Source organism: Chrysemys picta, chromosome 9 (assembly GCF_011386835.1).
Source record: "Chrysemys picta bellii isolate R12L10 chromosome 9, ASM1138683v2, whole genome shotgun sequence".
Lineage (NCBI taxonomy): Eukaryota > Metazoa > Chordata > Testudines > Emydidae > Chrysemys > Chrysemys picta.
Genome location: NC_088799.1, coordinates 7593758 through 7611106, shown reverse-complemented (window position 1 = coordinate 7611106; position 17349 = coordinate 7593758). Strand labels below are relative to the sequence as shown.

The window sequence follows — 17349 nt, the reverse complement described above, 5'->3', positions numbered from 1 at the left end:
CTTTGCCTGAAGAAACAACTCCAGATTGTTCCCTCCGGTCAACTTTCTACTACTAGTTTGCTGTCTCCTTTTTATTGGTGTTGTCTCTTACTCAAGATCCAGAAGGTTAAAAGCTATGCTGACCCACCAGAGGGGATCCTACAGTTCTGAGCATGTGTGCCAATATTGGGGTGCACGTGGAGAGTGAATTTCCTTCAAAGCTCAGAATAGGGACCCCCAGGTCTAGCATGGGCGCAGTGGATTCTCTTGTCCCTAATGAACACAGTTTCCACCCAGCCCAATTTCAGATGTTTGCACAACGGCCTAGATCCTCAAAGGTATTTAGGTGCCTAATTTCCATTGGTATCAATGGGAGTCAGGCACCTAAATATCTTTGAGGATTTGGACCAAAGTGCTCACCTTTGTGTTCTTGTCTCTAGTTGTCTCTGCACTGTAGGTCTCACAGACCCACCTGAAAATAAAGGAGGACTTGCCTTCCCTAGTAGTGCTGGAAATCAGTCCTCTCTCTTGCTTCCCACCAGGAAATCCCCAAATCACCAGACCAGGGCTGAGCATAAAGTCATTGACGACAGGGTCAAACCAACCCTCACGTATGCAACACAACACTTTGAGGAAAAACAAGGACAAGCGTGAATGTGCAGATAGCTGTGGGTGAACACACAAAATTGCCATGTACCCACACTTACAAGGCACCCACAAGTAGTGAGCATATGCCTCCTAGCTCACCTTGCTGAGGGCTGAACGAGGGGGAGGAGTCAGGCACAGTGGAGTAGCAGGGGGAAGAGAATTTTCCTGGAGACTCTGTGATAAGGACATTAGGCTAAGTAGGGATTATCCTGACCCTTTATGGGCTGCACTGGGACAACAGTCACCAGATCTCAAAGAAGCAGTTCCCACTTCCGACTGGCAAAGAGGGAAGCTGTCACAAAAGGTGAAATAAGAAACGCAGCCCTGAGTCCACTGAGACAGAGCCACCCACAAGTTAATACACATATCGGACATTAAAAAACGGGGCCTCCTGATGGGAGCCCCCATCTGTTCCCAACCACATTGCTCAGGTGGGCAGGGAAAAGTGTCACGTTAACAAAGTGTCAGACAGAAACCAAGGAAATACCTCAAAGTCTCTTGGACTCATGATGCCCCTTCATGTCCAAGCCACTGAATCTTAGGGGAGTTTGACATCAAGAAGAAACTCACTTGAGCACCTTTTTCCATGCGGACTGATCCCAGACAAGCTAAAGGTCTCCATCCCTGCATGGGCGGTGGGTATAATAGGTCAGGGGAATCCCTGCCTTCCCTGAAGCCATTCATCAAATAGAAATCTTTACAACAATAATCCAATGCCAGGAAACAGAGATAACTTTCTTTTCAGCGTACCATCGAAGCTGCTAATTCTCATGCCATTGATCCCCAAGCCCAGTAACTCTTACAAAAAAACCCCACAAAGACACCCGAGCGCATTCTCCCCACTTCTCAGCAAAGCCTGATGAGCCAAAGCAGGGCTGGGGGGCAGGCTCCACCCTCCTCAGATATCGGGGACTTGTAGAGTATAGACCAGGGAACATGTGCTAATATACTATGACATATTATCATACATAATTAAAACTACACTTGTCAAATACTTAAGGGCAGGTCAGTCTGCGATGCTGCGGCCTTGACTGGAGGGTTATTTCATGGTGTTCATTTGCTTTCTTGCTAATTCAGAAAATTTATTACCAGTCTGCAATGAGTCTCCCAGTCAGCCATGAAAAATATAAGCAAGCAGAAGTCATTCACACACGTGTCCAGTTTAGGGGGTCGCTGGCCACAATTTACCCCCAAGGGTTGGGGGGGAGCCTGAGAAAGCGAAGGTCTCATATCTGTTCCCCCACCACTAGACCTTGTTCAAACCTCCCATTTTCTGCCCTGCAAAGTTGCCAGGCAGGACTGAGTGTTAAGCACTTACCTGGAGGATGACACAGAGTCTGCAGTCCCAACTCGCCCAGCTTCAGATGAATTAGAAACACATAAGAAGGGGGAATGAAATGGTGCCCTGCCCGGGACACTCACCAGAAGCCTGGTCTTTCCTGCCCGCAGGCTCTTCTTTCTCCTCTCAAGAGGAAAATGATGTGTTCCCTCCCCAGCCTGCTCTCTCTCTCTCTCTCTCTCTCTCTCTCTCTCTCTCTCTGCTGCAGACTCTCTCTCTCTCTGGCATTGGCTTCCTCAGTACTGTACTACATCTCTCCCTCCTCAGTGCCAGAAGTAAGGGAGCTGAGCAGCTCCAAGCCCAGCCTAATTAAAGGGCCATACGCACTGGTCTGGCAGCAACTGGGAGGGGATGGAGCCTGCTCTGCATGTGCTGTCTTGTTTCTCAGGGGGATGGTGAACCTTGTCAGAGGTACTTGAGGGACAGGCAGAAAAGCAGTAGGGAGCTACAGACTTACACACACAACAAGCAGATTACAGCAGAGACAAGTCTGATCCTTTTGATCCCCGTCTGCAGGCCCAGCTCAGAGGTGTCAGGACAAATGCCTGTTAGGCGGAGGAGGTGAAATCCCAACATATTGCTCATGGTGTGCACAACCCTGGCTCTCATCTACCTCAGACACCAGAGTACCCAGTCCCACCCAGGACTCATTTACCAATTTACCCTGCCCATAATCCCAGCATTACACTGCAACCCACTACCCAGATCAAATCCCTCACCTCAACTGACTGAACTCTCTCACTTAATTATACTAGCCCCAAACTTCACAGAGGCAAAAATCCAGACAAGCCCTATTGAAGTATTAACACACAACCTTGTGTCACAATACCAGAAGTAGGTCTCAGCTCCCACGGAGATCCTCATTATAGCAAAACTGCACCGCAACTAACCATCAGCACTAGGAAAGGATTGCACAGAATGACAACAGACTCCATAGATTGTCCCAAAACTCAAACTCCAAAAGCTATTTGGAGGTTCAGTTCAACATTTTAAAGCATTTATTGTGAGCCTCTGCACTTCCTGCTTTCATCAGAGTGAAATGCCAGCCCAGAGGCAAGCAGGAAGCAGGATAGCAGAATCTCTAGGGAGAGCCCAATCTCATAAGAACATAAGAATGCCTGTGCTGGGTCAGACCAATGGTCCATCTAGCCCAGTGGCCTGTCTTCTGACAGTGGCTAGTGCCAGATGCTTCAGAGGGAATGAACAGACCAGGGCAATTTTGAGTGATCCATTACCTGTCATCCAGTCCCAGCTTCCGGCAGTACGAGATTTAGGGACTCCCAGAGCATGGGGTGGTGTCCGTGACCATCTTGGCTAATAGCCATTGATGAACCTATCCTCCATTAATTTGTCTAATTCTTTTTTTAACCCAGTTATACTTTTGGCCTTCACAACATCCCATGGCAACAAGTTCCACACTGCATGTTGTATGAAGAAGTACTTTTTTTTGTTTGTTTTAAACCTGCTGCCTATTAATTTCTTTGGGTGATCCCTAGTTCTTGTGCTATGTGAAGGGGAAAATAACACTTCCCTATTCACTTTCTCCACACTATTCATGACTTTATAGACTTAAATCATACCACCTGCCCCCTTAATCATCTCAGGAGATGCAAGTTCACCCAGGAGGGGAAGAAGGACAAATCTTGTGGAAAAGGAACCAGTCTGAGATTCCAGCCTAGAAGAGAGCAGCCAGGAAGGTCTGGAAATTTCCATTCCAACCAGGATCAGTTAAAACAGGCAAAGTTTTGGATAGTTTTCTATACTGAACTCCCATTTTATGGGCTTCTCTGTCACTGTGTTATAGCCCTGCCTATGCGGTTACCTCCTCTTTGTAGAGCTGCTTATACATAATAACCACTATCCTTTTTCATAACACTGAATCCACTATTGTAGTCATCATTTATCCAGAGCTGAACAGATATAAACATGTAGATACTGGGAAAGAAACGGAACACATAGGTGAATGGCAACACATATGGGCGGAGCTCAGATTTCCTCTCCGGGCACAAAAGGCAGAGGTGAAAGTAAGCCGGTATGGTACGGTGTACCGGCAAGAGCCAGTACGCCATGCCAGACTGGACCGGCTTCTCCAGGGGTGATTTAAAGGGCCCAGGGCTCCAACTGCTGCAGGGAGCCCCGGGCCCTTTAAATCAGCCGGAGCTCTGGCAATTTTGTGTGTTCACCCACAGCTATCTGCACATTCACGCTTGTCCTTGTTTTTCCTCAAAGTGTTGTGTTGCACATGTGAGGGTTGGTTTGACCCTGTCGTCAATGACCTTATGCTCAGCCCTGATCTGGTGATTTGGGGATTTCCTGGTGGGAAGCAAGAGAGCGGACTGCTTTCCAGCCAATCCTGCCAATATCCTCAAGTGTAACTACACCAGTTCAATGCGACCTTTGGATTCCCTTAAACTGGGGGAATCCCCAATTGGCCAGTTAACCTGGTTTTCCATCAGCTTTGTAAGGCCTAAGCAGTGCAAATCAAGATGGATGGGAATCAGGATCTGGGCCTTTATCCCTGGCTCTCACATCTTTTGTCCTGGGCTTTGTGAACTGAATTGTTCCAAAGGAACATGCCTGACTTAGTGGGTTACAGATGGGGAGGTGGTCATAGATGTAGTTGAGTCCTCATCCACTGATGGCCCAAAAGATCTTCACCAGTACTTTTACCTGCACTATCATTGGAAGCAGACTGGGATGCAGAGGGAACAGAGGATGAGGATCATGTGCTCATGGCAATCCATCAAGTTAAGTAGCCTAGTGGCCATATTCTGCACAAGCTGGAGTTCTCAGTGTTGCTTTCATTTTCAGCCCCAAAGATACGAAATTATGCTAATCCAGCCCAGAAATGACAACGTCCTAATCAGGATAGGGAGGAAGAGACAAAACTTTCTAGCAAGCTGCCTCATTGTGTTAATGAGTTGAATATGAGCCTGAGGATTTGTTGTACTTGGCAAATAGTGTAGAGAAACCTTCTATCGAAGAGGAGGACAGGGTCCTTGCTTGTTCCTCTAAGCATTTTTCCTTTTCAGACTACATTACTTTGGTCTCACCTGGATAGTTTGAACCAACTGTTCTTCATCCAGTTACTAATCTCCTGTAGACATCACAACATCCTTGTGATGGCACTGAGAGTATCTGTGGAAAATGAAATGTAAAGCTGAGTGTCACTGGTATATTACAGGAACCAATCCCTGTAACAAACCCCATTGCCTACTCTGTCCCCATATCTACTCTAGTGACACCATCATAGGACCCAACCACATCAGCCACACTGTCAGAGGCTCATTCACCTGCACATCTACTAATGTGATATATGCCATCATATGCCGGGGTTGCCCCTCTGCCATGTACATTGGCCAAACCGGACAGTCTCTATGTAAAAGAACAAATGGACACAAATCAGACATCAGGAATAGTAACATACAAAAGCCAGTAGGAGAACACTTCAATCTCCCTGGACATTTAACAACAGATATAAAAGTAGCCATCCTGCAACAACAAAACTTCAAAAACAGACTTCAAAGAGAAACTGCAGAGCTACAGTTCATTTGCAAACTTAACACCATTAACTTGGGCTTGAATAGGGCCTTGGAGTGGCTGGCTCACTACAAAAGCAATTTTCCCTCTCTTGGTATTGACACCTCCTCATCAATTATTTGGAATGGACCATATCCACCCTGATTAAATTGGCCTTGTCAGCCAAACCAGCTTTTGGTTTCTAGGATGGGGTATCTTCTCTATCTTCTGTATTTGAGGCTGAAGGGGAACAAGACTGCTATTCTGCCTTCTCTTTCCTTTTTACCCTTTCCTGGGAACCTTCTCAGTTTGTACTGAGTATTTTGAGGGAATTAGGGGAACTACAATGGGACAACAGATAATTTTAAACAGATGTTACTGGTGCATGCAAGATCTGGTGTCCCATCCAAAACCAGATCACAGATGGTGCTGGTTTTGTTGGTGACCAATCTAGCAGTCATCAGCATGAGTTGCTCTCCTGTGTGCTAATTCTCTACAGTTCATATACTGCAGTATGTCATCCTGGAGAGTACACATACTTCTGTAGGCTACCCTACACAGTGTATGTTCTGCAGCATACCACTTCCTACAATGTATATACTGCAGTATTTAATCTCCTGCACTGTTTGCATATGTATATATTGCAGCAAGTTAACACTCATAGTTATGTTTGCTAACCCTAAAGTATCTACATTGCAATATGCCACCAAATGACTCCCAGCAAAGGCAGAGGTGTACCAAATACACACCTGGAGGGCATAGACAAACAGCATCTACACCACTGTCTGGATATGTGGGGTATATAATTTATCATAGGCAGGGCTGGTAGCACTACCTATTATTAAAGTTGCCCGACACTTCCCATTATAAAACCCTGTTTATAGTTATCATTTTGCTAAACTTTAACATTCACAGTGAAATTTTCCATGCCACGTGTCTGCCTCAAAATGGTTGAGCTGTTTCTGAGAACGAGGTGGGAGAAAAATATGCTGTTTTGCCCATATCAAAAAATGCTGGCAACCTTTTCTTTGAACAGCACCCCCATGTTTTGGAGCAGGGACTTGAAGTTTGGCAGATGGGAGTGGCCTTTTGTCAGGGATGGGTCTTTTGCCATCCCTGTGACACTTGACTCAACCCAAATTTTACCAAGTTAGAAGCCTTAAAATAAATCACAGTTCACGTATGCTCAGTCAAGGCTTCTTAGATTTTAGCAGCTAAAGTCCCCAGAGAGTCCAACCACACTGAGCATACTCCAGCCTAAGGTTGAACAGGATTTTCCCTGCAATTGCAGCTCTGAGCTGTGCTGGGTTTGGGCACCTGAACTGAGAGCAGGAAGACTGTCTCTTCTGTGCTCTCAGTGCCTCCTCTCCTTGTCCAGGCAGCATGGAAGAGGAAGCTGCCTGAAACAAAGGCAGAGAGGACAAGAGCCATACCTGCGGGTGGATGTGGGAGTAGATTGGGATAAGGAGCCTGGGGAGGGTGAGACTGGAATTGGAAGCTGGTGTGGGAGATAGGGAATCTGGAACTGGTAGTTCACGGTAGGAAGAGAAGGACTGGCCGGGAAAGGAGACTGAAACTGGGACCTATAGCAGAGACTGGACCAAACTGGTCAAAGAATCTGGGTCTGGTTGGGTAAGAACCTGGGGCCGGAAACCAGGAAGGGAAACAAGGAGTGGGAGCCAGGAGGTAGCGACTGGCTGGGCAAGGAGACTGGTACTCAGAACCAGTAGAGCAGCATAAGGAAGTGAGGGGAACACTGCTTATGGAAAAAAAAAGAACGTGATCATGTAATGAAAGACTACCATAATGCGTACACACAAGAGGGCTGAATTAAGGTTGAACAGGCAACTTTAATTCTGGCACCTCCTAATTTTTAAGTGCTTGACTTTACCACCTTAATAATGTTCTTTTAATGTCGTTTTGTGTGTGTAATTATTTACATATTGCCAAAAATGTGCTAGATGCTTGAACAGTTCGATTAGGCCATCTGCGATACAGTTTGCAGAACCAGTCCAGTATTAGGCCAAAAGGCGTATCTATCCACAAAAGTGGCTCTCATTCTGATTTCAACTGACAGGTGTGTTTGTCTGGTAGCACAAAAAAGAAGAGGGGAAAGACCAGAAAAGAGGGCTGAGGGACAAGAAGACAATGGGAGGAGAGGGAAAATTCATCAGGAAAGAGATATGAAGGTGCTGGGAGGAGAAGAGAGGGAATGGGAGGAAGGAGAACATGAGGAGAGATGCAAGGAATGGAGTTGGATGATCATATTTCGCCATCTGTATCATGCTACTGTGAAACTGCCACTCCGTTTCTGTATGCAGTGTAGTTGTAGCCATGTCGGCCCCAGGATCTTAGCGACACATGGTGGGTGAGGTAATATCTTTTATCAGACCAACTTCTGTTGGTGAGAGAGACAAGCTTTCGAGCCACACAGAGCTCTTCAAGTTTGAGAAAAGTACTCCCAGAGTCACAGAGGATTGTTTAGCACAAGTAGACAGCACATATTCTAAGGGACCAAGGTAGAATGGCCCATTAATGCCTCCGCAGTCATAGGACAAAAAGAGGGGGTTAGTGGGTTACAAATTTCAGTCATAAGCTTTCTGTTGGAATGGGATGGCTCCTCCCCTCCCACTCTCCATTGTGCTAAATTATTGAACTGCCCCTCTCCTATCTGGATTGTGCTGAAGTGGGATGTCCCCTTACTTTCCCATCTGAATTGTGCCAAAGACAGAATGAAGGAGATGTCGTGTGCTCAGCAGCGAGAGTAGGAACATGCCCTCTAGGGTGGCAGGACATCCCTCTGCTCCACAGATTTTTAATCAGGGAAGCAAATCCCACACAGCTGCTACTCTGCTCCCATGACAACTGTTATTTTGCCTTTTGATATTAAGCAGCAGAAAGCGCAATTGACAAGGATCTGTTAATCTGCCGCTTGCCTGAAAGGAATAAGGTGTTCCACAGAGCTCATAGGGCTGCTGTACCTATTGGGATCCAGAGGAGTGGAGCACATCAAGGTGATCCTGCAACAGCTGATGTCTATAAAACAGGCTTTCCCTAGCCCTACTCTGAGATACAGAACATCCTTCATCTTACTGGTCAACTTTCTAATACCACCCCTGCAGTGATACAAACAGCCTCAAAAAAAAGGGGGAGGGGGTTGGAATGTTTTGAAATGATGGATTTTCTACTGTTGAATTTGAGAGCAGGGCTATGCAAATGTGACATTATCAATACATTTGATCCAGAGTGAAATTTTACTTTTTCAAGCCTGCTTTTATGCAACAAAATTTGACACACTCTAACCCCCAACCCTCCAAGGAAACAATGAATGTTCCTGGAATTTTCCCCATGTAGAAGGTCCTCACAAAGTCACTTTGTCCACATAAAAGTTGAAGCATAAACATTTTCATTTTTGGTGAGCAAGGAGACAGACTGATTTCTCATTGGTGGCAAGACTTCCACAAACAGCAAGGATTTCAGTCTTCCTTCTGCTTGCTAGTGACTAGGAGCAGCAGGCTCATTTAAGAGATGAGCCTCTTTGTGCTGCAGCTGTACATTCAACAGGGCCCAGTCACCTGTCTCTGTAAAACACATGTCAGGGCTAGCCTTAAAGGGCTTGTGTCTGCCTATTTTGCCAAATGCTGTGCTGTTTTCTGTATATTTGAGTGAATGACTCCCTCTAGTGGGAAAATCCAACTATGACCATTAAAAAGGCTCTAGCACCCTGTAAATGTTTTCAGTTTCATCCCTTGCTGTTCAACTTAAGAAATGATAACTCACAGCTGGTGATGATTTAGCATTAACCATAGGTAGGGGTGAGCTCCATCAGAGACAAAGAACTCCTCTCCACAAGCACCCTTCCCTTCAAGCACTATTATATTACCAGGAATTGCTGACCTTATCGTGCTGTGTGAGGAATTTGTCTCCTGCCGCTCCATCAGTCTCTCTCCCCATCAGCTCCCCCATCACATTGCCCACCTCCCTTTGCTCCAGTCTCAGCACCATCACTCTGCTCCCTCTGGATATGTATGCAATGGGGCCCATCTGCTTTGGAGATATTTCATCCCACAGTTGATATCCTGGCTATCCCGGCTCCCATCCCTGTGTGGTGCCATAGCCCTTCCCTCTCCCAACTGCCCTTCCCCCTTCCCTGGGCCATCAGGGTTCCCCCCTCTGCCAACACTGTGCCAGTCTTCTCAACTGCCCCTTCCCTGTGACATGCTCCTCCCTCCTTCTCCCAACCCCCCATCCCTTCCCCAACTCTCCCACCCCTTGTGCCACAGCTCCTCCCACTGCCAACTGCCCCTCCCCTCTGCCAACACTGTGCCAGTCTTCTCAACTGCCCCTTCCCTGTGACATGTTCCTCCCTCCTTCTCCCAACCCCCCCATCCCTCTCCCAACTCCCCCACCCCCTTGTGCCACAGCTCCTCCCACTGCCAGCGGCCCCCCCCCATCCTCCTGCCATAGCCCTTCTCGCTACCAACTGCCCCTCCCCCTTCCCTCCACGCGCCACAGCTCTTTCCTCTGCCAATCCCCCACGCCATGGCCCCTCCCTCTCTCCACCGCCCTCCGCCCCCATGCCACGCCCCCTCCGGCCAACGCCCGACTCTCAGGCGGCGGCTTTCCTGCTCCTGGGGCGGAGCAAACAAGATCTCAAGAGAAACCGAGGGCAGTGGGTTTTGGGTGAGGAAGTGTCGCGGTGCAGTCCGGGGGGCTAAGCTGGGGGTGAGTTCCCTTCCCTGCCGGGGGGCGGAGTGGGGTAAGGGCTGGGTTCCTTGCCGGGGAGTATGGTGGGGGTGGGGGCGCGGGGGGTAGGGGCTGAATCCCATATCGGGGAGTGGGGTAGGAGCTGGGTTCCCTGCTGGGAGGCATGTTGGGGAGCGGGGTGGGGTGAGTTCCCTGCTGGGGGGCGGAGTGGAGTAGGGGCTGAATCCCCTGCCGGGGGGGTATGTTGTGGGTACGCTATAGGTGCCTGTGGGTCTGAGATCAGTGATGACCTACAGGTCAAAGGCTCCACTCCCTGACCTGTTCATGGCCACTCCTTGGCTCTAGCACTTTATGAATGATAATTATAATTCACAGACAGGGATGGTGCTCAGCCTAAAATGAAACCTAACTTATCACTACAACCCTTCTATCCTTCAGGGGTGGTTTTACCGAAACCCACAGATAACTGAGCAAACCTCTGCCAACCAACTAACTTGCGCAGCATTAGGAATAAGCCTGCTTGGGGACTGTATTTCAAGAAGGGAACAAATTTCACTTTTAATCTAACGGGGGCTTGTTTTGAAGAGTCTATGGGGTGAGAATGGTAGAGTGTAATCATGGAAAAATTCATATTTGGATGCTCTGTGAATTACAACTGCAGAGTGAGGCGTAAATAAACCCCTTTTCCCCGACAGCCACACACATGGATGCAGACTAGAGCCGTTCAAGTCATCCTGACAGATATGCCCGGACTTGTTGGCAGAAGGAACTATTTGAGTCACTGGAATCTGAACATTTTATCTTGTCATAATCCTGGCATTGCAGCTGGAAAGACAGGGTGGAACCAGTGAGAAACATTGAGGGGGAAGCCAGTTTTAGGGCTATAAAAAAGAGTGGTGTCACCATTTCATCCCAAGAAAATTTCACCCTTCTAAAGATTATCATGAAATAAACAGCTGGGCCTGTTTGCAAAATGACACTGGCATCCAAAAGCTCAATCGAGCCACTAAACTGGAGAGCCAGGATATAAGGTTTTCAAATCAGGGCGGAGGACAGGATAATGGCTGGAGGGTTACTCAGGGGGATCAGGTACATGTCAAAAGTCAAAATAGTGGTTACAATTTTTCAGTTCTTTAATTACAATCTTTTAAAAGTTCATTATCACCATGTCAAGAGTGTTCATGCCACCCCTTAAGCTAACCCTCAGCCCCAGAACTGGTGAAATTGACTATTAGTCCTTACAAATCTAAGGTTTCCCAGCATGGAAGAGAGCAAGCTGGGGCATGTTTGCTGACTGGGATTCTGCTGTTGGCTTTTAATAACTGTTCCTGCCAAAAAGGGAAGTGAAATCCCAGAGCACTCATGATTTCAGTGCTTTGATTTCTGAAAAGAGTCATGTAGCAAGTGGGCCTTTCGTGTGGGGGGGGGGGCACACAGGAGGAGATTGGGCATTTGCCATGGCTCTGTTTGTTACCTTGGGGCTCTGAAGCACTCTAATCCCCTTTATCTCTATATACACAGCATGACCCTTCATAAGCCAGCAGAGAGGGAGCCTCTAATATATTCTCTGGAGCTTTTTTACCTAATGAACAATCCAGTGGACACTTCCTTTAAGCAGGTTGAAAGATGCATGTGGTCAGAGGCAGCTTGGACTAGTAAAAGGCGCTAACTCGACCCTAATTCCTGCTGTTTCTCTTTTGCATTTCTTGCAGATCGGACAGTGAATCTCCGTGGTGCTGCTGTGTTAGAGTTGCACAAGCTACAGGTAAAGATTGGTTGGTTTAAAAATGTAGGGAAATGTTACTATTGAGATTTTAAAGAGTTTTTACAAAAATCTTGAGTGTGGGACCAAGCAGTTGGCGTTTCTCTCTTTAGTATTTGGGCAGCAATTTCAATAGAATGGCCTCCCTTGCTTAGAGACGCACCCCATATAAAACAGTCAATGTTGATTGTCCTCAATTGCTCTCTCAGCTTTTCAGATACAGTCTGTCCACTAGGTGTCAAGGCTGTGCTACAAAATGGATGCTCTAAACTCTAGTCAAAGTTACATTCACCAGTGGTGTCACAAAACAAAATGGGATTCATAATGACTCGGACATCTCCCTAAATGTTCACACCAGCTATTATTACATTACATCCCCTCCCATCCATCACAGCTCCAGCTCTCATGAGACAGTCCTAGCTTGATACCCAGCCCTTCTCTGACCCCTCTCTGGGTCAGCTCCAGTTCAGTTCTGGGCTGGCTTCATTGGGTCAGAGCCATGCATACTGTGGAGTTGCAGGATGCAAGAATCAGCTCGCTGCAGGGAGGTTAGACATCATACAGCCTTAAAGAAGAGGGATAAAGGGATGGGTGGGGCATTGATGTATTTGCATGCCCTTTTTCCTGGCTTGCCTGGCAGACACCACAGCCTGGGGAAGGGATTTGCATAGGGACAGCACAGAGACAAAGGTGTCATAACAGCTTAATATGGAGATACAGACAAATTCTTGCAGAGGGCAGTAGGGAGTCCTGCCTACATGGGGAGAGAAGGGACGTAACCCTCCTGAAGCCTCAAGCATAGAGGCCACAGCCAGACCCAGGAAAACAACCTGGTCTAGGGATGTACATTCATCTTTCTCTTGTGCCCACACAGCGTGACCCCTGACACTGAACAATGGGGAGACCCAGGAAAAACCCTGACAGCACAGCCTCACCTCGTCAAGCTGCAACTGTGCCCAAAGTCACCCCAGCAGCACCCCGTTCCTCTGCCTCCTCTACCCAGGCCAAGACAACACCCACAGCCAGCCGACCTACGAGCGCTCAGGCTGCTGGGAGTTCAGGCACCAGCAGGGCACAGACAGACAAGCCAACCAGCAGCACCACTGCCAGAAGAGCCGGGCAAAGCTCTTCCCAATCAAGGGCCACTGCAGCACATGGCAGTGATCAAGGAGACACCAAGATAAGCTACAGAGTGACAGCAAAGAACCCCACAGTAACTAGTGGAGGGAAACCTTGCTCCACAACACCTAAAGTACCTGCCGGTGCCGACCCCTGCCTGGGAGGGAGTCAATCCAGCCGCTCTCGGGCCAATACCACTGACCAGGGCAAAGCAAGCAAATTTCCCTCCCTGCTGACAAGAGAAGATGTGGTGAAAGTGGAGAGGGAAACCCGGGGCCAGAGGGACAATCCCAAGTGGTATGAGTGGCGGAAAAACCGCATCACGGCCTCAGTTGCACCCAGGATCGCTAACAGCAAGTTTGTCAATGGCAGGAGCTCAGAGGTGCCCCAGTCTTATCTCAAGGCTGTGGTGAGCTCCGGGTCCAAAATGCAGACACCAGCCATGTCCTGGGGCACCCGAAACGAGAAAAAGGCAGTGCAGGCATATGAGGAGCTCCAGTCCAGGAGGACAGGTAAGCCTGTGAAGGTGGAGGAGTGTGGCCTCTTCATTCACCCAGAGAAGGAGTGGCTCGCAGCCAGCCCAGATGGAATTGTCAGAGAAGCAGATACAGGGAAGCTACTGGAAGTCAAGTGTCCCTATAAGCACAGAGACAAGACAGTGAAAGAGGCCTGTAAGGACACAGCCTTCTGCCTGGAAGTGGATGGTGAGTCCTACTCCTTGAAGAGAAACCATCCCTACTACACTCAGGTGCAGTGCCAGCTGGCAACAACGGGCTTCGACAGGGCTGACTTTGTGGTTCACACCAACAAAGATACAGTCATCGCCTCAGTGGACTTTGATGCAGGGTTCTGGGAGAGAACTGAGCCCAAGCTGGAGAAGTTCTACATGGAGGCTGTGATTCCCCACCTGGAGGAGAAGAGAGGCAACTCAGTTTGGGTTAAGGAAGAATAATGTAATTGGGACATCTGGCCACTACCCCACCAGGGACTTCTGTCTTCACCAGATGCCATGATAGATTAATGGACTATTTCTGATTCTGCCACAGCAGAACTATGGGATCTGGAATATGATACCTGCTGAGTCCTGGTCTATGTTTTAAAAATTAGAGCTAACTAGTTACATTTGTTCCCTAAATGCTTTAGTTATGTCTACCTAATCTCCAGTGTAGACATGGCTAGGTCTTCTAATGAACTAGTTCCTACACTGAGCAGTAACTATCTCCAGTACAGCTGCAGCACTGCTGCGGTAGTGGCTGTAATGTAGATATTGCTTGAGCCTGGACTCTTCTTTCCTATTTAGATTGTAAGCGCCATGGGGCAAGGATTGTATCTGCCTGTCTCTCCTACAGGAGTGGAAACACAGGGAATGATTTAATGCTTCTGTCCCAACCCTTGGCATTTAGTGCTCTGGGATTGAACTGATTGCCTGTCTGTGTAGACAACTTTACCTCACCCACCTTCTTCTCTAAACCCTGAACTAGACCATTTCACAGGCAGACCAACTTATTTCCCCAGAGATGGCATACTTTGCAGCAGCTGCCAGGCACTGGAATAAGAAGCTCAAAAGAGGGCAGCTGTTGAGAGAAAGGTGATCTCACCCATCTTGTGTCTCACATCCTGAGGCCAACACAGTTACAACAAAACTGCATAGTTCAAGGTTGTCTGGGGAGAGGGCTGGATGCCATTTAACGGTCTAGGGTGTAAGTTCAGGACTAAACTTGAATTTTAGTCCACCAAGGAATCCTTGCTGCTGTCAAGGGCAGGTTTGCCAAAGATCAAACACAAGGTATGGACTTTAAGGGGTAACTGAACTTATAATTATGGGCTGTATTGTCAATTCAGCATCACACAAAGGGATAATGTGTTCTGCTTTAGATGGACTGCTGTTTCTTCTCTTGCCATCTTCCCTCACAACCTCTTTCCCAGTCTGTTAAAATGATCAGCAATTAACTCGTTAACTGCTTACATTTAAAGTGTTAGGATTTGGAGTCCACCCCTCGCCCCATGATAATGTGAACCATGAGCACAGGCATGTACCTGCTGTGGTTCACCCCTGTCCCTGATGCCTGTCCGTTTTGCGGCATGAGGGAGACCCCGGCTTGTGTGCACCAGGTTGCAGCCCCTTTTCTGGCTCCTCCTGGACCCACTTTTGCATTTTCTCCCCACACCTCATATACGCACACCCCATCCGTGGCCCCACAAAGTCGTGGGACATCCTAGCGATGGCCAAAGTGGCCATCTATATCTCCAGGGAGAGGATGTTGGCTGAGGGGGTTCTCTGCGACTGTGGGGCCTATTTCTGTTCCATTCTCTGAGGGGTCTTCAGCCATGGGTGGGCTTATGCCCACCCACTTCCCCCAAACCCAATAGGACCCCATGAGAATTTGGGGGAAAGGCTTACATGTCAGAGCTACTCTTTCAGGCTGTCTGCAGATGCAGGAAGACAACACTGCATCCATCAATTAACTCAGGGGTCAGCAGCCTTTCAGAAGTGATGTGCCAAGTCTTCATTTATTCCCTCTAATTTAAGGTTTCGCGTGCCAGTCATACATTTTAATGTTTTTAGAAGGTCTTTCTATAAGTCTATAAAATATAAACTATTGTATGTAAAGTAAATAAGGTTTTTAAAATGTTTAAGAAGCTTCATTTAAAATTAAATTAAAATTCAGAGCCGCCCCGGAGCGGTGGCCAGGATCTGGGCAGTGTGAGTGCCACTGAAAATCAGCTCGCGTGCCGCAGGCTGCCTACCCCTGAATTAACCTTTCAAATGTGAACCAAGTATAACTACACAACCATGAGATTCCCCAGAGACTTTTTTTTTTTTTAAATGAAAGCTTATTTCTTCAATAGCTGACTCTGCCATGTGTGTCCCACCAACAGGTAGAGCAGCCTATGCCTTTGAAATCACTGTTTTGGTTAATTTCAGTTGCTCCTAAAGTGTCTAAATAAAATATTCACTTTGGGTGATTCTCTTGTGATTTGTAGAGGAAACCAGTTGTAGAGCTATAATTAACCCAGGGGGACTGGATAGGGTACTGCAGCAGAGGGGCTCGGTACCAGGAGTGGGTGTCTGCTCACACACACAAGGCCAGCACGCCCATTTTGAGCTACTTGTATTAACATAAGTGTCTTGTAGCATGGGATTGTGCCTGCCTCCCAGTTTCTCCCATGGTTGAACTGGTGCTTTCAGTGGGTGTTGGAATTCCCTCATTTCCAGAGTTCCCCACAGCACAACAGGAGCCAGGCTACCACCTTGTAATCAACAGTGCTGTGTACATCTCAAATAGTAGTCAAGAAAACAGCAGTAATTTCACTCACAAAGCCCTAGATGAGGCCTGTTTTCAGCTGCTTACATCACGGATGGGAAAAATGCCATCAGTCCTATCTCTCTCTCAGCCTGCGGCTAGCAGATACATTCTAGTACTCTAGTCTGAGATTTTAGTGCCCCAGTTGACTATCTCCTACTTTTTCCGGTGGGAGACTGCATCTGAGGCTGATCCAGCTCAGACCCCTGGTGTTCTCACTGTTCCTTACATGACGTTTCTGTTTGCTCAATTTCCTCTCATTCTGCCTAGTTTTACACACCCTTGCACTTCCACAACCATTTCTTTCCCAGGGCAAGAGGCTTGTACTCTTCAAACACATGTAGACAGACTCTTCCATTCTTTGGATTTTTAACTCCCCAGGATCCACCAAACTCCCAATGAAGACTGAGCCATGGTAGAAAAGACATGGCTTGGGACCATTCCCACCCACTGCGTGCTCAGTCAAAGTTGAGATTCAGTGAAATTCACCCCCAAGTGGGATTAGAGGTGAGGCCATGAAACCAAGACAAGGCCACAAGGATTATTGCAAAAGTACTATATTATATACATATCACTCCAGCCACACTTCACAAGGCAAGGACCAGAATTTGCTATTTTACATTATTTCAATAAAAACGTGACTATAAAACCGTAAAGCATTTCATGAGCCTAGGTTTCCCACTGCAGGAGATGTGTACAGGGAGTGAACCTTCCCAATGTGGGGGATTGCTGAGTGATGGGGAAGATGCCTATATGCCCTCCCCCCAATAAGTGGAATTGTGATCTTATGTTCCTTCGATGTCCCCTACCCCTCCGAGCCCCTGGTCACCCCAAAAAACAGGTCTAGCTCAGTAGGGACATGAATCCCCTTTGCACAAGCATCAGAACACCTGTCATCATATGAGTAAACCAAGGGCCTCCAACACAAGGGGAGTGGAGTCTTTGAAATGCAGCACAGAAGGTGCAAAGGG

The 17349-nt window shown here is 47.6% G+C and overlaps 2 protein-coding genes across 7 annotated transcripts in view; one reads left to right on the top strand and one right to left on the bottom strand.

Moving 5' to 3' along the window:
* The window catches only part of VWA5B2 (von Willebrand factor A domain containing 5B2), a 62008-nt gene extending 52504 nt beyond the window's left edge, over positions 1 to 9504 (bottom strand). For 2 of the 5 annotated variants that reach the window (XM_065557652.1, XM_065557657.1), the window contains exons 1-2: positions 9383 to 9504; positions 5020 to 5104 (exon numbers count right to left, since the gene is read on the bottom strand). The gene's annotated coding sequence lies outside the window, so the exon portion shown is untranslated. Of the gene's footprint in view, positions 1 to 1945; positions 2168 to 5019; positions 5105 to 9382 lie in introns of those variants that run through there. The other 3 variants (XM_065557656.1, XM_065557654.1, XM_065557653.1) reach the window with 3 other exon arrangements.
* Positions 9505 to 10046: 542 nt separating this feature from the next.
* Positions 10047 to 16040, top strand: LOC101941713 (uncharacterized). Of its 2 annotated transcripts, none has more exons than XM_005284016.5 (3): positions 10047 to 10210; positions 11905 to 11957; positions 12829 to 16040. In XM_005284016.5, the coding sequence occupies exon 3, from the start codon at positions 12850 to 12852 to the stop codon at positions 14023 to 14025; it is 1176 nt and encodes a 391-aa protein (XP_005284073.1). In that variant the 5' UTR covers positions 10047 to 10210; positions 11905 to 11957; positions 12829 to 12849; the 3' UTR covers positions 14026 to 16040. The 2 variants fall into 2 exon arrangements, with proteins under 2 accessions (XP_005284073.1, XP_005284074.1); XM_005284017.5 differs by having other exon boundaries at positions 10073 to 10168.
* The last annotated feature ends 1309 nt before the right edge of the window (positions 16041 to 17349 follow it).